We start from the raw sequence: 20,414 nt of genomic DNA on the forward strand, positions 1-20,414 counted from the left end.
TTAATATGTAAAATCAAAGCTGATTGATATTGTGTAAAGGAATAGATGAATAAATAAAAGAACAAAAGCAATTAATTTTAAAGTCAAAATTAAAATTTGTAGTAAAACATCTTCAAATGTTCAAAAAGATTTACATATCGTTCAGTGTTGTTGTTTTTGTTTTTATTTTGACTATATGATGTTTTCCACAATATAAATAATGCCTTTGGCATGAACATAATCAAGGCTTGCTGCAGAATTTGATTCTTGTGGAGAAGATTGTTTCAAAATAAAAGTCCTTTAAAAAGCAAGGAGAAGAGGAAATCCTGAAACACAAGATGGTGATAGCGAGCGACACGCATTTTTTTTAATTGACACTTGTCTTTCAAAGTTTCATAAAAGCTGAAAAATGCAAAAATCTGTTTTTGTCAACACACAAAAAAACAAACAACAACAACAGCAACGTTGTCATGTGCCATTACTTTACACGCAAATTTAAAATAAAACCATAGTAAAACAATAAAACAAAATATTGAATGTATAAATAATAATAAACTATAAAATTAATATTTTGGCACTTGCCTCAGTATTAATTTATTATAATACCAATGTTTGCACGATTGTTATATTTGATTTGCCATTAATCCAAAGCTTTGCTGTGTTGCTTTTGATCAGCAAATTGACCCTTTTAACAATCCTTTTATCTCACAGTAGCTGTTGATTATTATGATGATTTGTCAGCACGACCGAATCGAACTGATGAATTATTCAGTATGGGAGGGGTTCCGGACCCGGAAGTCAGATGTTGCTGTTGTTGAGTCACCCCTGACTGGTAACAGCCAGATAGCGGAAAACAACTACAGATGATGCTGGAGAGCTCGGCATCTTTGAACCGATCCAGAGAGTGAATAAATGCGGGTTTCAATTAGGATATCGCCTTAAGCATTTGTGCTTCACTTTACAAGACTGACGTTTTATCAAAATGATGGAAGAAATTGACAGATTTCAAGTACCACCAGTAAACCCAGAGATAAAGCTGCTGGTAAGTGACACTCTCACTTGAATGGAGAAAAACACTGTGTACCTTTACATGTCGTGCTAAATGACACTATGTGTAAAGACAGTAATTCTGTATTATCTAACTTAACCTAGCCCACAAACGCTGGTGGGTTACAGATGTCATCCAAAGCATCCGACAAATGCAGTTGTCTAGAATAGATTGATAACGTTACAATGTCAGCTGTTATTGACATTGACTCAGTTAATAAACAGAATATGAGCAGAATGTTCCGGCCTTTAATGAGACTAAATAAATGATCTCACATTATAACTTATATATTTTATATTGTTTAATTTGACAGGAATGCCTCGTATCGTAATGATCGATGTCCAATCCGTAAACGTGTGTTCTTTTGAATCGGATCTTTTACTTGAAGCGGTCTGCGCTGTTTGATCACGAATCGGATTAAATCGGTGCGACTCACTATGAATTGGACCAGTAAAGTCGGTTTGTTTCAAAGTAATAGAACAGATTCATAATAAGCTGACAACGAATTGATTGAGATTATGCTTGTATCATTTATGTGATTAAGTTAGGTACTTTACAAACTGATTAGTATTTTTTTTTCTAATTAACTACACTGGAAGGTTATTTTTTTGTGCTTCATAGGAATGTAAGGTACCACGCGATGGTTCCATACGTCATGATGACACAAACGCATTACAAGTAACGTTAGTTACATAATCAAGTAACGAGTAAAGTAACACATTACTTTGAAATGCACAACAAAATATATGAGTTCATTTTTCAAATAAGTAATGCAAATGACCCCCCCCCCCCCCCCCCCCCCATTTATTGACTGACAACTCTCCTGTCCCCATGTTGAGATAAAAAGGGAGTGAGGTTCAGAGTTGTGTGCGCTGGCGCTGTGTAAACATGATGGCTATGGTATTTCTAGACTAAATGTGAGCTTGCATTTACTCATATCACAGTGCACAAAAATTGCACAAAAACAGATTCAGTATTGCAAACTCAGAATATTACGCAAACCTGCAGTAATTATATGTTAAATAACACAAATATACTTTATGTAATTCATTTCAATGTCTTTGCTGCTGACCTTTGATGATCCAATTAAACCATACAAATAACATTTGTTTCATTTTGTTGTTGTTATTATTAAGTGTTGTACTTTCTTCTCCTGTATCATTTCAATTTCAGTGTGAAACTGACCTTTACCTTTGCCAAAAACTATTTTTTTTGTTATTAGAAAACAAATAAGCAGGCCCAGCCCAAGTGAGGAAAAGTAACAAAAGTAACTTAACACATTACCTTCCATAAAAGGAACTATAACGCAATCAGTTACTTTTTCAGGGACTACACAAAGTATCAGTTCTTTTAAGCATCAGTATCAATTTGTATATTAAGTTAAACACAATACTGTAGAATTTAACATATGTATACAAGAAAACACAAGGATGATAATCACAAACAATACAAGTCTGAAAGCACTTGAATTGTATAGATTTGTTCTCGTCTGCCCATTCAGACAGTATTAGCAGCAGACACATCTTGGATTTATTATTTGTTTTAGAGCTTTTGTAAATGCATTGATTTCCAGTGAAGTAAGTAGGTTTTCATTCAGTTAGTAGCCTGTATTTTCTGGGTGAACTGAAATCCGCACCTTAGAATATGCTGGATTTGTGAGATACAGCCTGGAGTGATATTGTCCTTCTTTTTTCATTGGCGCCTCACTATTCCCAAAGTGCTGAAGACCCAGCTGTTACCCTATACAACAAACTGTGCTTTCTCATGCTAATTCATTCTTCTGTGGGCAGAAAAGGACAGACCCACTGCAATATGGCACCTGCTTTTCAAAGAAGAATGGTTATCCTTTCAGGAATTTAGTAGTTATTGGCTTTCCTTTTTATTGTAATAATCACACATTTTTCTTTTTTTTAGATGTCTTGTCTATACAAAGATGAATATGACATTCTATTAGAGCTCATAAACGAGTAGAAAAAAACAAGCACTAATTGTAATTTCAGAATGTCATGTGCTTGGATAAAAGGAGGTCAGTAATAACAGTACGCTACCACGGTCCTTGCTAGATTTTGCAAGTAGGGCATTTTCCTGGATGAGCATCTTTTGTTAGTCCTAGAACAACATTCCTGTCAAACTAACAGGGACAGACCACACAAAAATGATTCACCCTTATGCCATTCCAAACCTGTATGACTTACTTTCTTCTGCAGAGAACAGAAAAATATATTTTGAAGAATGCTGGAAACCAAGAAGTTTTGGTTCCCATTGACTTCTATTGTATTTTTTGGCCTCACAATGGAAGTCAGTGGAAACTGAAACTGTTTGGTTACATACATTCTTCAAAATGTGTTCTTTCATGTTCCACTGAAAGAAAGTCATACAGTTTGGAATGACATGAGGGTGAATAAATAATGACAGAATTTTCATGTTTGGGTGGACTATCCCTTTAAATGAGTGGGAAATTTAATTATATATATATATAATATTCTGGATTTATTTTTATGAGACATCTGTTTTTCCGTTGTCCCTATATACTGTAGATATAGGAAGATATAGAGCAACTGTTAGTCATCTTATGGATCATGCTTTGCTGTGATTGGTCCTAAGTACATCATCTCATATAATCCCACCAATCCTTTTTTATCTCTTTAGCTGTGTCAGCATTCGCTCATCTTCATCTAGTTCATCAACCTGTATCACCAAAATGCCATATTGCCATGACATGGGGTCAGAGAGGCGATAAAGATCCTGGTGTTCAGATCATAAGATCCCACATGACATCATTAGCCTATGTTTGCTTGATGTTAAAAGTTGACCTACTCATTGACACCCATTTTAAAATCCTTGAAACGTTGTGAGAGATTTATTTAGCACAAGACCTACAGTGTGGACAGCGTCTTGTTTTTTATGTTTTTCTATGGATTTGTGAGTCTTGCATTGCTCTAATGTAGTAGACTCACTTCATGGTTTCAGTTCTGATAGTTTCTATAGATTTCTGATCAATTTAATCTTGTGACAACATGCTAAATCAGCTTTAAACCATGAGAACAGAGATTGGGGTTCATGGCTCTGAAGCATCACTCTTGGTTTCCTCCAGTAGATGTTGCATAAATTTCACGAGCAGTTGTACACGTAGCCATGGAATATCCATGACTTTGATGTTGTGCTAGGTGGTGTTGCTCTGAGATTTGTGTAGCCTGTGTTGTCTAACAAAGGCTGTCTGGAAAGCTCAATACATCGGCTTACACAACAAAGTCCTTTGTAGACCACAAAATCCAAGGACAGATAGTGTTTTTCTTTTATTTATGTTGATGTGAAGCATTACCCCTTGCTTGTGTTGTGTTCTGATGCTCGAAAAAATGAAAATGATACTGTGGTTCCAGTAACAGCTTCAGATTGAGATGACAGTGTACTTTATACTCAGCATATGATTAGATGCTTCAGGAGCTTGATGGTATCCTGCTGGGCTATTACCCACAATCCCCCGCTGGTCTCTTTAGCTGGTGCTGAGCTTAAAGGGTTTGTGAGAACCCTGCCAGGCCTACAGCTGGCACTATGCCACCGCTGAGCCAGTGGGCAAAGAGGTTGCCTTCAACAACAAAGGCTGCTTCCTCCATGTTTGGGAAGCAAATTTCATTATGGTATAGCTTTTTTTTAACATCCAATGACCCCTTCAAAGGTTTTAGCATCATTTACTCACCCTTAACATGAGTTTGTCATGTTGACCCATTCCAGACGTTTCATATTGCCTTCTGATAATGGTATTTCCGATAGGTGGTCAGTGGAGAAGTTTAGAAATTGTGTGTTATTTTAGTAGACTGTTATATATAGCATTTATATAGTATGTATTTATGTTTGAATTAGCTTATTTTTAATATTTTGTTTAATTTTAAGTTTTAATAGTAAGTATTTCTATATAACCTTTTAGTAATTGTAGTATTTTTATTTTATAATGTACAGTATATATTTATGTAAATTGTAACTATATTTTATTTAAAAATATACACGATGATGGCCTAAAGAGTCTCAAGTGTCCACATCCAATGAAGGCAGGCTTTTTGAGGTCACAATAGGCGCTCTGTTGGCTTGGGTGTGCTCTCTACATTTTCTCCAACAAGCTCCCTCTGTTCTGTCTCTCCCAGTCCCTGGTGATGTCACAGAGCACTCAGACCCTACATATTAAAGGCTCAAAAAACAAAACATGTCTGGTGTCATGCAAGCCAATTATGCAAGAAGTACCAGTCGGTTACTTTGACAGCTAGAATCTCCCTCCTTTTATTCATCTCTCATCTGAGCAGCTGTGCAGAAAAGAGGCTGTGGAGAAGAGAGGGTGTGGCTCAGACTTTAAGTTTAAGAAGTAGTAATGAAGGCTGGTAAATCTTATATTGTACAATAATATGGTAATATATATCCATCCACCCGTCTGTCTGATATAATATGTATAATAGGGGTGTAAAGGTACACAGAAGTCACGGTTCGGTACATACCTCGGTTTTGGGGTCACGATTCGGTACAATGGGAAACATTTTCAGACTTTAATTTAGGGTCCAATTAACTACGACTTTTGCCTCAATAAACTCCTAATTACAGCTTAATAGTTAGCAAGTTAGTTGTTTAGTTTGGGTATTGGGTAGGATTGAGACTGTTCAATTTCTAATTAATGCAATTATCTAATCAACCAATCACATGGCAGTTGCTTCAATGCATTTAGGGGTGTAGTCCTTGTCAAGACAATCTCCTGAACTCCAAACTAAATGTCAGAATGGGAAAGAAAGGTGATTTAAGCAACTTTGAGCGTGGCATGGTTGTTGGTGCCAGACGGGCCGGTCTGAGACTGAGTATTTCACAATCTGCTCATTTACTGGGATTTCCACACACAACCATTTCTAGGGTTTACAAAGAATGGTGTGAAAAGGGAAAAACATCCAGTATGCGGCAGTCCTGTGGGCGAAAATGCCTTGTTGATGCTAGAGGTCAGAGGAGAATGGGCCGACTGATTCAAGCTGATAGAAGAGCAACTTTGACTGAAATAACCACTCGTTACAACCGAGGTATGCAGCAAAGCATTTGTGAAGCCACAACACGCACAACCTTGAGGCGGATGGGCTACAACAGCAGAAGACCCCACCGGGTACCACTCATCTCCACTACAAATAGGAAAAAGAGGCTACAATTTGCAAGAGCTCACCAAAATTGGACAGTTGAAGACTGGGAAAATGTTGCCTGGTCTGATGAGTCTCGATTTCTGTTGAGACATTCAGATGGTAGAGTCAGAATTTGGCGTAAACTGAATGAGAACATGGATCCATCATGCCTTGTTACCACCCTGCAGGCTGGTGGTGGTGGTGTAATGGTGTGGGGGATTTTTTTACGTAGAATTAAGGCAGTTCTGAAGGCGAAAGGGGGTCAAACACAGTATTAGTATGGTGTTCCTAATAATCCTTTAGGTGAGTGTATATAGTTGGTATGTAATGTTGTAAGAAGTTTGAATTGTATTTTTTTAATTTTAGTACAAGAATTTGCCCCTGACTATCTAGCCTTAAATATAAATTTGTAATGTTATTATTACTATTTGTAAATATTAATTTAATAATAATTGTAGTAGGAGCCAAATTTATTCAGGATAATGTAACATTATTAATACTATTTGTAAATATTAATTTAATAATTATTTTAGTAGGAGCCAGATTTATTCAGGATCGTTTAATTAATCTGTTAACCAGTACATTTGTTTACACAGTTTTCGACTGCACAGGCCCGAACATTTATCTCTGGTCTCAGAATCAATAAGTCGCTGCAGCACACCTGTGAAAGCAAATCTGAGACGTTTTGAGAGAGATATATTAAAATGACCCGTTCCAGCAACAGCATAATAATAATAATACATTTTATTTATAATGCGCTTTTCTAAAACCCAAAGCGCTACAAACAATAAGTAAAAAAACAGAAGTACAAGAGTAATACAAAATAGTCATTACAGTACACATCATTAAAATACTAATCATAACAGTCTATGTAAGCAATTTTAATAAGGTGTGTTTTTAACAACTTCTTGAAACCGGCTAATGTAGGAGCATTTCTAACAGTAAGAGGAAGTGCATTCCATAACCTGGATGCCGCGACAGAGAAAGCTCTCTCCCCCATTGATTTTAATCTACAGGGAGGTTGCTGAAGAGTAAGAGAATCCGTAGACCGAAGTGAACGAGAAGGCGCGTACAGGCTGACTAAGTCACAGATATAAGAAGGAGCTATTTCGTGCATAGCTTTGTACGTTAGTGTGAGAGTTTTAAAAGCAATACGTGACTGGACAGGTAGCCAATGCAAACTATAAAGCACACCTGTTATGTGCTGACGTGGTGAAGTGTATGTCAGCACCCGTGCTGCTGAATTCTGGATGTACTGCAGGAGTTTTATAGATTTAACAGGTAAACCAACAAAAAGTGCATTACAGTAATCAATCCTGGAAGTAACAAATGCATGAATAAGCCTTTCAGCATCTGGTAGAGTAAGATAGGGCCTAATTCTTGCAATGTTTCTTTGGTGATGGAATGCAGATTTCGTAATACTCTTTATGTGAGAGTCTAGTGTTAGATGGGCGTCAAAAATCACACCAAGGTTACGAGCACAAGAAGATGGAGATAAAACACTATCGTCCATGATCAAAATAAAATGTCTCCCTTTGTGAGTAGCCGTGGGTGGAGGAAATCAGTTTTAAAAAATTATGATGCATCCACGTTTTTATTTCCGGCACACATTCCGAAGAATTTGGAGGTGACAGTAGGATCAGATTTAGAGCTGATGTAAATTTGAGTATCATCAGCGTAAAAATTATACCCCAGACCATATTTCCTAATTATTTGCCCCAAAGGAAGCATATAAACACTAAACAATATAGGACCCAAGACTGATCCCTGAGGAACACCAGAACGGACTTGTTCAATGTCAGATTTGTTTTTTCCCAAGACAACAAACTGGGAACGATCAGTGAAGTAAGATTTGAACCAATTTAATACAGAACCAGTGATACCAAGCCAGCTCTCCAGCCTATTTAGCAGGATAGAATGGCACACTACAGCTACAGCTACAACTACAGCATGGTGACATTGTGCTGACTCGTGTTATTTTACCAATAGAATCAACACCCTTTATACACCCTCTGGCTCACCAGATACCATTACTTACTACCAATCCGATATTTGCTGTCGGTTTTTTATCAGCACACTGAGCTGAGCATGGTTGAAATAGATAAAGTTTTGCTTTTTTTTTTTCAGATTTGGAAAGTTTTTCTGTTTACACCCTGAACTCATATTGAAACCGCTTCCTCAAAATCCATTTGTCAATTGATCAATTTTGGAAATATGTAGTTTTGCACTTTGCTAATAACTACCAAAGTGCAATGTGCAAGTTCTGCCCTTGGGAATAGTGTTACATCTGATTGTGCTTTTTTCTCCAGGATCCTGCGGAAACGTCCACTTTGGAGGCTGAAACTGGAACGAGAGAACCAGAGTCAGTCGCTATCAACTACAAGCCCTCCCCGCTGCAAGTGAAGATAGGTAAGGCACTTTCTCATTCAGCCAGGGATCTGACTACGCCATATCGTCAACAGTGTAATTTACCCATTGGATTGTAAAAGTGACTGTATTGATTGATTGATTTTCCCGTTGATACTGTGATTGTGAAGCAAATGGCTTGGAGCGAGAGTTAAGAAGCGGCCGTGTGAAATAGATGGCCATGATTTTCGATAAGCAGAAGTGTAATGAGTCTTCAAGTCTGACTTTCTCTGAGAAAATGTAACTGCCGTCTTTCAAATAGAGTTGTGGAGCTTTGTGGGCTTTCCCTTTCTACAAGGAAATTTGAATAACATTAATTTCTGTGTAATTTGGGAAAAAAATATCCTTCTGTTGAATTAAAAAAGCCCAATTTAAATGTCAATATTTTAATAATAAGAGTAATTTATATATTATGCGAAACATATGTTATAAATAGACATCATATTAGTTATCAGAAATAACATTAAAATTATTGCTAGTCTGTATTGGGGGAAAAAACTTAACAGTTTTATACCATAAGGTGTTATATATATATTTTTTTCTTTTCATTGAATTTTATATTTTAAAATCATTGTAATATTTAAGTTATATTAATTTTATTATTATATATTTTTATATTTCTATTTAGCTTTAGTCTATTTTTATTTCAATTTTAGTTTTAGTAATTTATTTATTTTAGTACTTATTTCAGTCAGTTGCCAAAGCAACATTTCAAATTTTTAAAAGTGTAAGTTTAATAAACAATAACAAAATTGCAAACCTTAACAATAAGGTTATTGTTGGCTATCAGTATTGTCCAAAGAGAAAAGTAAAAAAAAAAAAAAGGAGGCTTTGTTTGAGGGGTAGAAATAAAGTCCATTTAATGTCTTGAACTTATAGATCCTCCATGATTTTCAGAAAAAAAAAACATTTCCCCACACTAAAAGAATATTTCACTGTTTCATTGGCTAACAGCAGAAATGAAAACAGCATTGCTTATTGCTCAGCCCTGTTTCTGTTTAGAGATGTTCGGTTAGGGCTTCCTGAAATACGGCAGTTGCTGTTGTTAATTAAACTTCACTTTACAGTCCTCCCTCTGACAGCCTTATTACTTATGGCACCGCAGAGAAATCTCTCACTGTCACACACACACACACACACACACACACACACACACACACACACACACACACACACACACACACACACACACACACACACACACACACACACACACACACACGCAGGCCAGTTTGTGTAAGTCAGGCTGAAGTCAACCTCAGACTTCATGCCTGAAGAAACTGTTCTCCAGCCAGAGAACCACGCAGAATGGAGAATATTAATAAGACTGTAGTCTCAACGCATAATAAAACTGTATGTGTTGCCATGGTATTGATCTGGATTTAAAAGAAGACTGTTGCAGTGCAACTGTGGTTAAATATGTTTGCAGGGGAGACTCATGCTGCATTCCACGTTACATACTAAGTTGGTTTTACTTTTGAATTTGAATTTATTTTGCGACTGTTAAATGAGTAAGTTATATATATATTATGAATGTGGATAATATGAATGAAATTCAGAACATTCTATCAATGTAAGTCAATGGGAGGTTTTCAAAATTGATCTTAATTGTTCTTAATTCATTATTTTGGTAGAGAAACAACGAGAACTCGCGAGGAAGGGCTCGGTGAAGAATGGAACTGTGGGTAGTCCAGTCAATCAACAACCCAAGAAAAATAATGTTATGGCCAGAACAAGGTGAGACTTATCCACCCTAATTTTCATGAGTTATTACTTATAAAGGGTGTTTTCACACTTCTAATTCAGTTCTTTTGGTTCGTTTTGAAACAGAACTTACCAAAGATCCAAAACAATGCTATGTGCTGGGCTAGATGCGCTCGTTGTATGTGCGTACACATGGTGGTATTTTTACCAGCTGAGAACTCTCGAACAGCTTATGAAATGTCTAATAGACACAAAACAGTGCCAGGAATTCCTCCAGTACACATAAAATGAAGATCTGCATCAAGGAGGCGACAGTTCCGACACCTGTACTGAAATGTAATGCTCTACATAGCTTTTATGACGAGAAGAACCAGATACATGTTTGAGCATTCTGTTGTTTTTAGGGTCGCATCTTGTGACATTGTTTTTGTTTTGTTTAGATGTCTTTGTTAGAGGTCTGTGTTGCATTTGTCAAACCACACCAGAGTTCGTTTGGAAGCGGACCGAGACATCCTGAAAAGGTGGGTCTCGGTCCACTTGTTTGGCGCACACCAAAGTTCGGATGGCAGCGCTCACGCTTATAAAAAATTAACCATAAGTGTGAACACTGCCGTCTGAACTTTGGTGTGCGCGCTAAACAAGTGGACCGAGACCCAACTTTTCAGGAGGTCTTGGTCCAGAGTTAATTTTAATCAAACTAAACCTGCCAAGTGTGAAGTGAAATCACCCTAAAACTACTTTCTTACCAAACCAATGAATGGTTCTCAAATTAAACATTTGTGCATGAGAAACACCATATATGTTTTTATTATTGGAAAAATTTTAAATAAAACAAATATATGGCCTCATAATAATGGTTGATTTTAGTACATCAAAAATATGAACAGCAACAACATTAAATCGTATAAACAGCAGTTTTATATGAAGGCTGTACAATCTGTGAATGTTAATTAGTGTTAGTGCAGTTCTTCTGCCATCTCACCGGTCCCTGGTGCCCTGTTAGGATTAGCTCAAATGCTAGAACCCGTCCGCAGGCCTGTTTTAGAGCATAGCATTAGGCCTGAAGATTAGCTGCACACAGGCCTGCTCATTCTAAAAGTCTGAGGGCCAGAGATTAACTTCATCCTGAGAGGAGGAACAAAAGATGCTCAAGCTCTGGCTAATGTAACATGGTTTGATGATGTTAAACTCTGCCATGCCCCTAATTTATATGATTTCCCTGGCCAGATTTGTCCTAGTACTTAAAGGATTTGGAAAAATTGGATGTTAAAATTAAAGGTTAATAGATCAAAATGAAACCTAAAAAAAAAAAATGACTGCCTCTGTTTTTTTGAGGGTTTCTGATAGTGATATGTAGATAAATCAGGTAATATGTGGCCATTTTAGATGAATGGTATTGTGCCTGTGGATAAAAAAGGAAAGTTTTAATTAGATTTTTATCATAAAATGTTATCATCAATTGGATTTTACCACATATACACAATTACTATTTACTATATTTACAATTACAATAAGTTTATATGTATATAAAAAGACAAATTGTTTTAAATAATACAAATGCAAAATAGAAGAATATAATTGTCTCTAGCGGAAAAACCATATCACCATTCCAGTCAATCACTGTGTGGCAGATCATCATCAAAGCAATGTGTATAAGTACCTATATATATGCATACATTCATATGAATATGAATAGACATGGGCTTTGATTTCAATGGCCTGACAGCCTCTTCCTTTTTCCCACTTTCATTACAGGTTGGTTGTACCTAATAAAGGGTATTCCTCCTTAGACCAGAGTCCAGATGAGAAGCCGCTTGTAGCACTGGACACTGACAGGTATGACACACTTCACATTAAAAACTTCACCCTGTTCTTCTCTGCTCTGGAAATCTTTCGTGATTATTTCAGAATGCTTCACATCTAGGGAAGGATTAGAATGTATCAAACGATGAGATGGAAATAAATTCTCTAATTAAAACTTTATGCCATTTTCCTAGCAGATACAAAGCCAGCCATCTCCATCTGAAAAGAACCTGACATTTAATCAAAATACCAGCTAATTTTAAAGTGACTAAAGCTGGTGCACTTCAGACTGGTGTGAGAAACTGGCAAAGCATAAAAGATTTAAAATGAATGTGCTTTCCTGATGGCAAAGCGAGACCCTTAAACTTCGGCATTTTAACATGACTGTTGTCCACATGATCCTCCAGAAATCATTCTAATATACGGATTTGAGGCTCAAGAAACATTTCTTTTATTATTATTATCAATGTTAAAAATGGTTGTGTGGCTTCATATTTTTGTGGAAACCATGATGCATTTTTTCCCCCAAGATTCTTTGATGGACAGGAAATTTAAAAGAACAGCATTTATTTGAAATAAAATCTTTTGTGACATTATTAATGTCTTAAATGTCACTTTTGATCAATTGAATGTAAAAAATAAAAATAAAAAAACCCTCTGACGCCAAACTTTTGAACGGTAGTTTATGTAAACATGCTCATTGTGAAGTTATAACCATATCAATTTCGTAATAATGTGTATTTTTCCAGCTTAATTTTCATAACAAGAAGATTAAGTCTCCTTAGTACAAAGAATTATTTTATTTAAAAAACAGGGGAAAATCCTACGGCATACATGCGTCACTGGTTACTCTTGTGGCGTAAGTCGACTTGCGTAGTATGCGCACGGCCGTCTGCCGGAAGCTAGTTATTTTAGTCGATATGGATATTTTTCAAACACAAACGCATCGTTTCAATTCAGAAGGCATTTATTAACCCCCGGAGCCGTGTGGAGCACTTTAATGATGGATGGATGCAATTTGATGGACTTCAAAACAGAAACTGCCATTATAAAGCCCGGAAGAGCCAGGACATTTTATAACATAACTCCGATTAAATTCATCTGAAAGAAGAATGTCACACCTAGGTTGACTTGAGGGTGAGTAAATCATGGGATAATTTTCATTTTTGGGTGAACTAACCCTTTAAAGGGATAGTTCACCCGAAAATGGAAATTCTGTCATCATTTACTCACCCTCAAGTTGTTCCAAACCTGTATGAATTTCTTTCTTCGGCTGAACACAAAAGAAGATATTTTGAAGAATGTTGGTAACCACGTCAACTGTCTGATTACCAACTTTCTTCAAAATATCTTTTTTTTGTGCTCTCAGTGCCATTAACACCATTGAAACACCATTAACAGTACAGTTATGGCCAGGATATGTCTTGTGTCTGGGATTCTAGCCGTGAGAGTTGGGAAAAAGCAAGTAAACATGTTTGTTGACAGCAGTCCAAAGCACTTGAAGTCATCGGTATCATTTGTGTTGCCTACACCCTTCTGTAATGAGATGTGTCACGGCATGTGTTCAGCCATAATAGCGTGGTTGCTGTTCAGCTCAGATGGTCAGGCACAGCGTGCAGCGTCTCACACAGATGGGTGATGTTTTCGGTGCTGCCAGCTGTCTACTGGATATCTGTGACCTCAGCTGCCTGCACTTGTGATTAAGTCATGTTTTAGGTCACCCGTCCTTCATTGTCTCTTTCTCTGTGTTTTTCTATTTCAGCCTTGCTGTATATAACACTCATTCCCTGACATTTAGTACGTACACCCACTGTCTGTCATATGCTCAGACGTTCTGTCCATCACACGCCTTGTACAGACTCTTCCAACACTCGTTCTTGCTTGTGTTCTTGTTCGTTTATTGGAGAGCTCAGCTTGTAATTACACCAGAAATCGAAAGAAGGCTCCAGATTGTCGCTGTTGATTTTTCCTGATAAATTAATTTGGCTGAAATATCTTCACATTCCTCTCTTTCTCTCTCTCTCTCTTGCTTAACTGTGACTAAATAAAGTCTCATTTGTAATTATAAAAATGTGCTAATATGACTAGAAACATAAGAGGAGTCCACATGTTGAAAGAAATCACAACATTTAATGTGACGGCTGTATTTGATATATATCAACAGAAGTTTGGTGACTCAAACTGATCTGTTAAATGGTGCAGTCTTCATTTTATGTATTTGTATTTATTTATATAGCACCTTTCAGGCTACAAAGGTGCTGTACAATGCAAATAATATAAACAATCAACATTAAATACAATATAAAAATAAAGAGAACAGAAAAAAAACACAACAAAACAATAAAATAACTATTATAATAATGTCAAAATGCAAGTGAGCACAGGTATGACTTCAATGGTCTTTAAAAATATTTCAAGTTGGGGAAGATCTTACCCCATGGGCAGGTTTCACATAATCTTGGACCAACAACAGAAAAGGCGCGATCACTCTTCGATTTGAGACACACTCTGGTAATTGTTAAAAGGAGCTTATTTGAGGATCTTAGCAGTAAGCTTTAATTATAAGGCTTAATAAGCTCAACTAAATATTCTGGAGCCATTACATAGATTGCTTTAAACATTTTGTAATTTATGTGTAGTTTATGTGAGCATTCTTATGAGGTTTGCTGCAGAAGGGCGGATTTCATTGGTCTGTTGCTGTTTATCTGAAATGAAGGTGTCCAATTGTGACTGTGTAATAATTCCTGTTGTTGTTGTTGTTGTTGTTGTTGTTGTTGTCTTTTAGTGACGATGACTTCGATATGTCCAGATACTCATCGTCTGGATATTCCTCAGCAGAGGTGAGATGTCTAAGGGGCCAGGTATTTATGCACTGAAATAGCCACTTAACCATTTGCCATCCCATAGCCTTAAACTGTTCTCTACAGTACACAGTTACAATAAATTGACTGCTAATTCAGTGGCACATTTACAGTCTCCTATTTTATTTTATTTATTTCTAAATTGGCATCATGTCATAGAGCATGTCCTGTCATAGAATAAACCCTAATATTTTAAAGGGGTCATCGGATGCAAAATTCCCTTTTATATGTCTTTGCAGTGTGTGGACACAACCACCATACAATGAAAAAAATCCATTCACTCCTCTTTTTTTAATCCTCAAAAAGTCTGAACACTCTTAATAATCAGGCCGTTTGGATTTTCTGAGCACTATGATGTCATAATGCTAATGCTCCGCCCACGACCACTGATGGACTGTCCCGTATAAGCATATTTCTGCCCTCACCCATTCGACACCCCCCATGGAAGAGAGGGGTGAGCAGTTGCTCATTATCATTTAAAGAGACATGCACCGAAACAGGTCACTGTGAACAAAGCTGTTTTTGAGGAGTTAAAAAGGGTGTTTTACACAACCATTGAGGAATTTTAATCAAAGTATGAACACCCTAAAGAATCATACCAACTTCCCCCATAAGATGACCCCTTTAAAGGTTTAGTTCACACAAAAAATTATAATTGTATTATTAATTTATATAATTTTTCATATTATATTTTTTTACCAAAATTATATAAATTCTCTGATTACTAACATTTTAGTTTAATTCTGTTTCTTTGCCACAGCAAATAAACCAAGATTTAAACATTCAGCTTCTGAAAGATGGCTACCGATTGGACGAAATCCCCGATGATGAAGACCTGGACCTCATCCCCCCTAAATCAGTCAACCCTACTTGCATGTGCTGCCAAGCCACTTCCTCCACAGCCTGTCAAATTCAGTAACCCCACCCTCACTTGAACCCCTCTTGTCCCTACCCTGTGAGTTAAGCTCACAGTTAGTATCCTCAGCATAGAGTAACTGCTAAAGAAGTTAAAAACAATAGAATGGGTGAATTAAAATGAGTATAAAATAGGGAAAATAATGAATGAAAATGCACAAGAAGTATGTAAGTTTCATTGGTTCCTCCTATGGTAGGATGCGAGTCTTTGTATCATCACCAGAGGGTGCTAGACTTAGGTGTGGATAGCTGTAAGATTAGTCAAGCATGGTGCAACATTAAAAACAATACAGCTGCTCAAGTATCTTTTAAAACAGAACAAAAATTACCATTTCACACTATAGATTAATACCCCAAACTTTTATGTCTTAAAAGGGTCATGACATGGATTTGTTTTACATTATTGCAATATGTTCCTTGAGGTTCACTTATAATGTTAATACAGTTTTTTTGCACAAAAAACAAACAAACAAATATATATGTCAGGGCGGCTACTTTGAGGCTTGTCATTAAACGGCCTCGGTTATGATTGGCTAACGTCGTTGCATTGAAACAGTATGAGCGGTCACTCGATATTGCACGTGACGTGAGTAAGTGTTTTGAAAACATTATCCATATAAAACTATCATTTACAGACAAAGCATTTATGAAATCATTTAAGCCTACTTGCGCGTTGTGATGCAGCTGCTGTCAGATTCAATACAGCTGACTGCTTCATCTTTCAACAAAATTTTATTTTCGAACTTTCCATTACACTGTGCCTCGTTTACCAAACAATCTGCAGTCAAATTATCTGAAGAAACATAATCCTCCGACGCGATCCAGGACGCCATTAAAGATAAACCATCCAATTGTTCCTGATGCTGGTATATTTCTAAAGTCTTTACAGAGACGCAAACCAGTGTTTTAACAAGATCGTTCCTTAACAGTTCTATTTACTCTTCCATTTGTCGTCACGTGGAGTAAATTGAACGGGCATCTGTATACTGTTTCCAGTGTAGACAGCGTCAGAGATTATAATGGATTCTATTTGCTTTTGACGCAATGCTCTCATCCAGTGTAGGCAAATGTCAACTGTTAAGCGCCTGAATGCCAGTGGGCGGGGCCTATGGGGCGATGATGTATAACTATTCGTCGATGTCTTGCTCTGGAGGCAGGCTTTTGCAAATGTATTTGCCCGTGTGACATCGCAAGTCCACCCATATCAAAACAAGTTGTTTTTGAAGCTTGATTAAATAAATGCTTAGTTTATAATGAGGAGGACATTTTAAGCTCTGAAACGTGCAGGATGTTTTAATAGTACAAAGAGCTCTTATATGTTCTCTTGTCATGACCCCTTTAAAAAAAAAAAACACAGTCAATCAGGAAGGGCCTCTTTACAGCAAACCAGAAATGTGTTGCTTCTAACTTAAACTTATTTTAAAAAGATATATTAATTTAAAGAATAATACTTAGAGAATTATTTTGACCTTTTGTCAGACGTAATAATTTTATTTTTATTTAAAGTCATTTTTATTTATAGGTTTAACCAAGCGAAATCAAAATCTTTTTTTGGGTATCACTGCTCTAAAATATCTGCCTTTGTTTAGCTGATGCTTTATAAGGACATATATGGACAGATGTGCTTTTTTTCTAATGAAAGGGAGTGTATAGTGACCAGGTGAATTTTTTTTCTCAGATCATTTAAGTTTTAAACTTATGTATTAATATATTATCAGTAGCTTTGTAGCAAACACTAATAAAAGGAATACTCTTAGCGTGTGTTCACACTTGGCAGGTTTGGTTTGGTAAAAACAAACTCTGGTGCGATTGTTCCGTCAGTGCGGTTCATTTGAATAAGCGTGAACGCGGCCAAACAAGTGAGCCGAGACCCCTGAAAAGCGAACCTCCAAACACACTCTGGTGAGGTTCGACGAAAATATGAACGCAATATGGACCAAAGGCATCTAAACGAACCAAAAACAGGACGTGATGTCAGTATGCGACCCTAAAAAGGACAGAATGCCATGCACACCGAAGTTGCCCATTACAGTTCTATACAGGCGTCAGAATATCCTTCTTGCAGCAGATCTTCATTTGTGTTTAACAGAGGAATTACTAATTATGTTTTGACTCCTTTACACATTTTCTAAGCAGTTCAAGAATTATCAACTGGTAAAAATACCATTATGTGTACAGCACGCACATACAACTAGCTCATTTAGCCCAGCACACAGCATTGTTTTGGATGTTTGGAAAGTTCCGTCAAAAAAGCTTCTTTTTTTTAATCTTTTTTTTTTAATCTTTAGTGAATGCTAAGTGAACCAGGACTAGCTAACTTTATGTATAATTGAACCGAACTACAAGTGTGAACACACCCTGAAATTGAAATATAGAAGACACCAATCTGCTACGATACTGACAGCAGATGTAATTCTTACGTCAGGGAATCTCATTGAATAGTTGAGATGTGTTTACTAATGGAGACTCTTAACTTATTTTTTGTTTTTATCATAAAGTTTAGATCAGGGTTGCGGTTGCTGGACACAAACCTAACACTGTTAAACTGGACTAAGGGAATTGTAATCACCTTAAAGGGATAGATTACCCAAATGAAAATTGTGTCACCATAGTATTTTCTTTCCTACTATGGAAGTCATTGGGGTCCATCAACTGTCTGGTTACCAACATTCTTTAAAATATCTTCCTTTTGTGTTCAACAGAAGAAAGAAACTCACACAGGTTTGGAACAACTTGAGGATGAGTAAATGATGACAGAATTTACATTTTTGGGTGAACTATCCCTTTAAATACTAGTTTTCAAATATAAACTAAAAAGGTACCTCTAGATAAGACAGATAAGATAATTCGGTACAATTTTCTGATTCAGTGCGTTTCATTTTTGTAAGCTCCTTGTTTTGAGAATTTTGGAGGTTTGTTAAAGGGGGAAGAACGCTTGCATTGATTTACTTGAAGATAAAGCTGCCTGATACATATCCCATAATAGATACAATACAAACGATTTTATTCATCTGATTTGTGCCAAAATGCGTAAAATGCATTGTTTCTTTATTTTAAAGATGGAACGGGCATGAAAAGCATTTGGCCAACATTCAAAATGATGCCAGAAATCAATTTTACACTTCAGTGCTCTCGCCTTTATGGTAATTTTAAAGTGCAATACCGTTTTGTCAGAGATTAAGTGTTGTACCCTGGGATAGAATACTCTGAGTTCGCTGTTTCGCTTCAATTTAATGCCTTTCTTTATAAACATCTTTATAAATTCATCTCAGCTGTGTGGCCAAATCTCTATCACGTCTGTTAAGCAACATCGAGCACTCAGAGTATGAAGGTCCTTGCGTCGATTTGAAGATTGTACTGTTCTGTAGAGTTTTGTGTCTTCTGTGTGTCATGAAACTGTTGTTGATTTTGTACAACACTCGAGAGCACCTTATCGTCTTGCATGTACATCGCCACCCAGTCGCCGTTGCCAGCTGTATTTATATGCCCCTTTACACTAAGCACATACCCTAGTAACACTCCAGTATTTATCTATGATATCTAGAGTACTATATCATGCTTTATATGCTGCTGTTCAAAAGTTTGGGATCAGTAAGGAAATCTTTTATTCAGCAAGGATGCATTAAACTGATCGAAAAGTGACAGTAAAGACTTTAACATGGTACCGACCCCACACTTTTGAACAATGTAGATATGATGTATAAATTGACAGTCTTTTTATTTTGAATATTGTGGTTCATTATATCACTCTTAAACTTCAGAACAGTATGATGACATATTTTCTTTTTACTGTGGATAACTCTGTGCAAACTCCCCAAAACGTACATTGCTGTATTAATATGCAGGCAAATATTTCATACTACACTGCCGAGTAAAGGTGCATTCACTAAGTATTTTTTTTTGTATGTTATGGTGTCACCTAGTGGTTCGAACATCATGCAAATGTTTTCAGTTGCCAATGCCATTGTTAATTTATTTGACAAGGGAAAATGCCATGTTTCAGTGGTATAGCTCTTAGCGTAGCAATAGAAAACCTATAAAATGCCTGTTCTATAAGCTCTCAATAGATATGTAAGTGAAGAATTTGATTGCAAGTTCCCTTAAGCCCCTCGTCTGCCGTTTCTCTCATGGTACTTATAGACGTGCCATAAGACTGATTGATCTGTGTATGTGATGAATGAAAATGTCTGTCATCCTCTGCGTCTCTGCTTTGGTTCGCGATAAACACTCCGTTGTGTAACGACTAAATCATTGTCCATTCTCTGTTACTACACTGAAGTAGAGTATGCCTTAATTGAAGCTATACAAGGGGTAATGTTATTTATTGCAAGTGGTGTGCATTTCATTCATTTTTTTTAACATTTCGTTTTTTGGTTCATTTTCTTTCCTTCATATTTTCCCCCCTTCTGTCGATAAATATGATTGTAAAGACATGAACAGTTTCCATACCAGTATTTAACAATGTTTGTTGTTCTGTGTAGTGAATCATATCAGTAAATACACCTGACATATACAATTGCAACTCCCTTGTCCTGTGTATTTTTATGCCATCAGAAA

General features: G+C 36.6%; 1 protein-coding gene across 2 annotated transcripts; it reads left to right on the forward strand.

Moving 5' to 3' along the window:
* Positions 1-766: 766 nt before the first annotated feature.
* On the forward strand, positions 767-20,379 carry fam219aa (family with sequence similarity 219 member Aa). 2 transcript variants are annotated; one of them, XM_077248662.1, is made up of 6 exons: positions 767-1,021; positions 8,478-8,577; positions 10,209-10,311; positions 12,034-12,114; positions 14,867-14,921; positions 15,703-20,379. In XM_077248662.1, exons 1-6 carry the CDS (start codon positions 962-964, stop codon positions 15,859-15,861), a joined length of 558 nt encoding a protein of 185 aa, XP_077104777.1. In that variant the 5' UTR covers positions 767-961; the 3' UTR covers positions 15,862-20,379. The 2 variants fall into 2 exon arrangements, with proteins under 2 accessions (XP_077104777.1, XP_077104776.1); XM_077248661.1 differs by having other exon boundaries at positions 822-1,021; positions 14,867-14,942.
* The last annotated feature ends 35 nt before the right edge of the window (positions 20,380-20,414 follow it).

Source organism: Siphateles boraxobius, unplaced genomic scaffold, assembly GCF_051911475.1.
Source record: "Siphateles boraxobius isolate OS27281-9 unplaced genomic scaffold, OSU_SipBor_1 11, whole genome shotgun sequence".
Classification (NCBI taxonomy): Eukaryota; Metazoa; Chordata; class Actinopteri; order Cypriniformes; family Leuciscidae; genus Siphateles; species Siphateles boraxobius.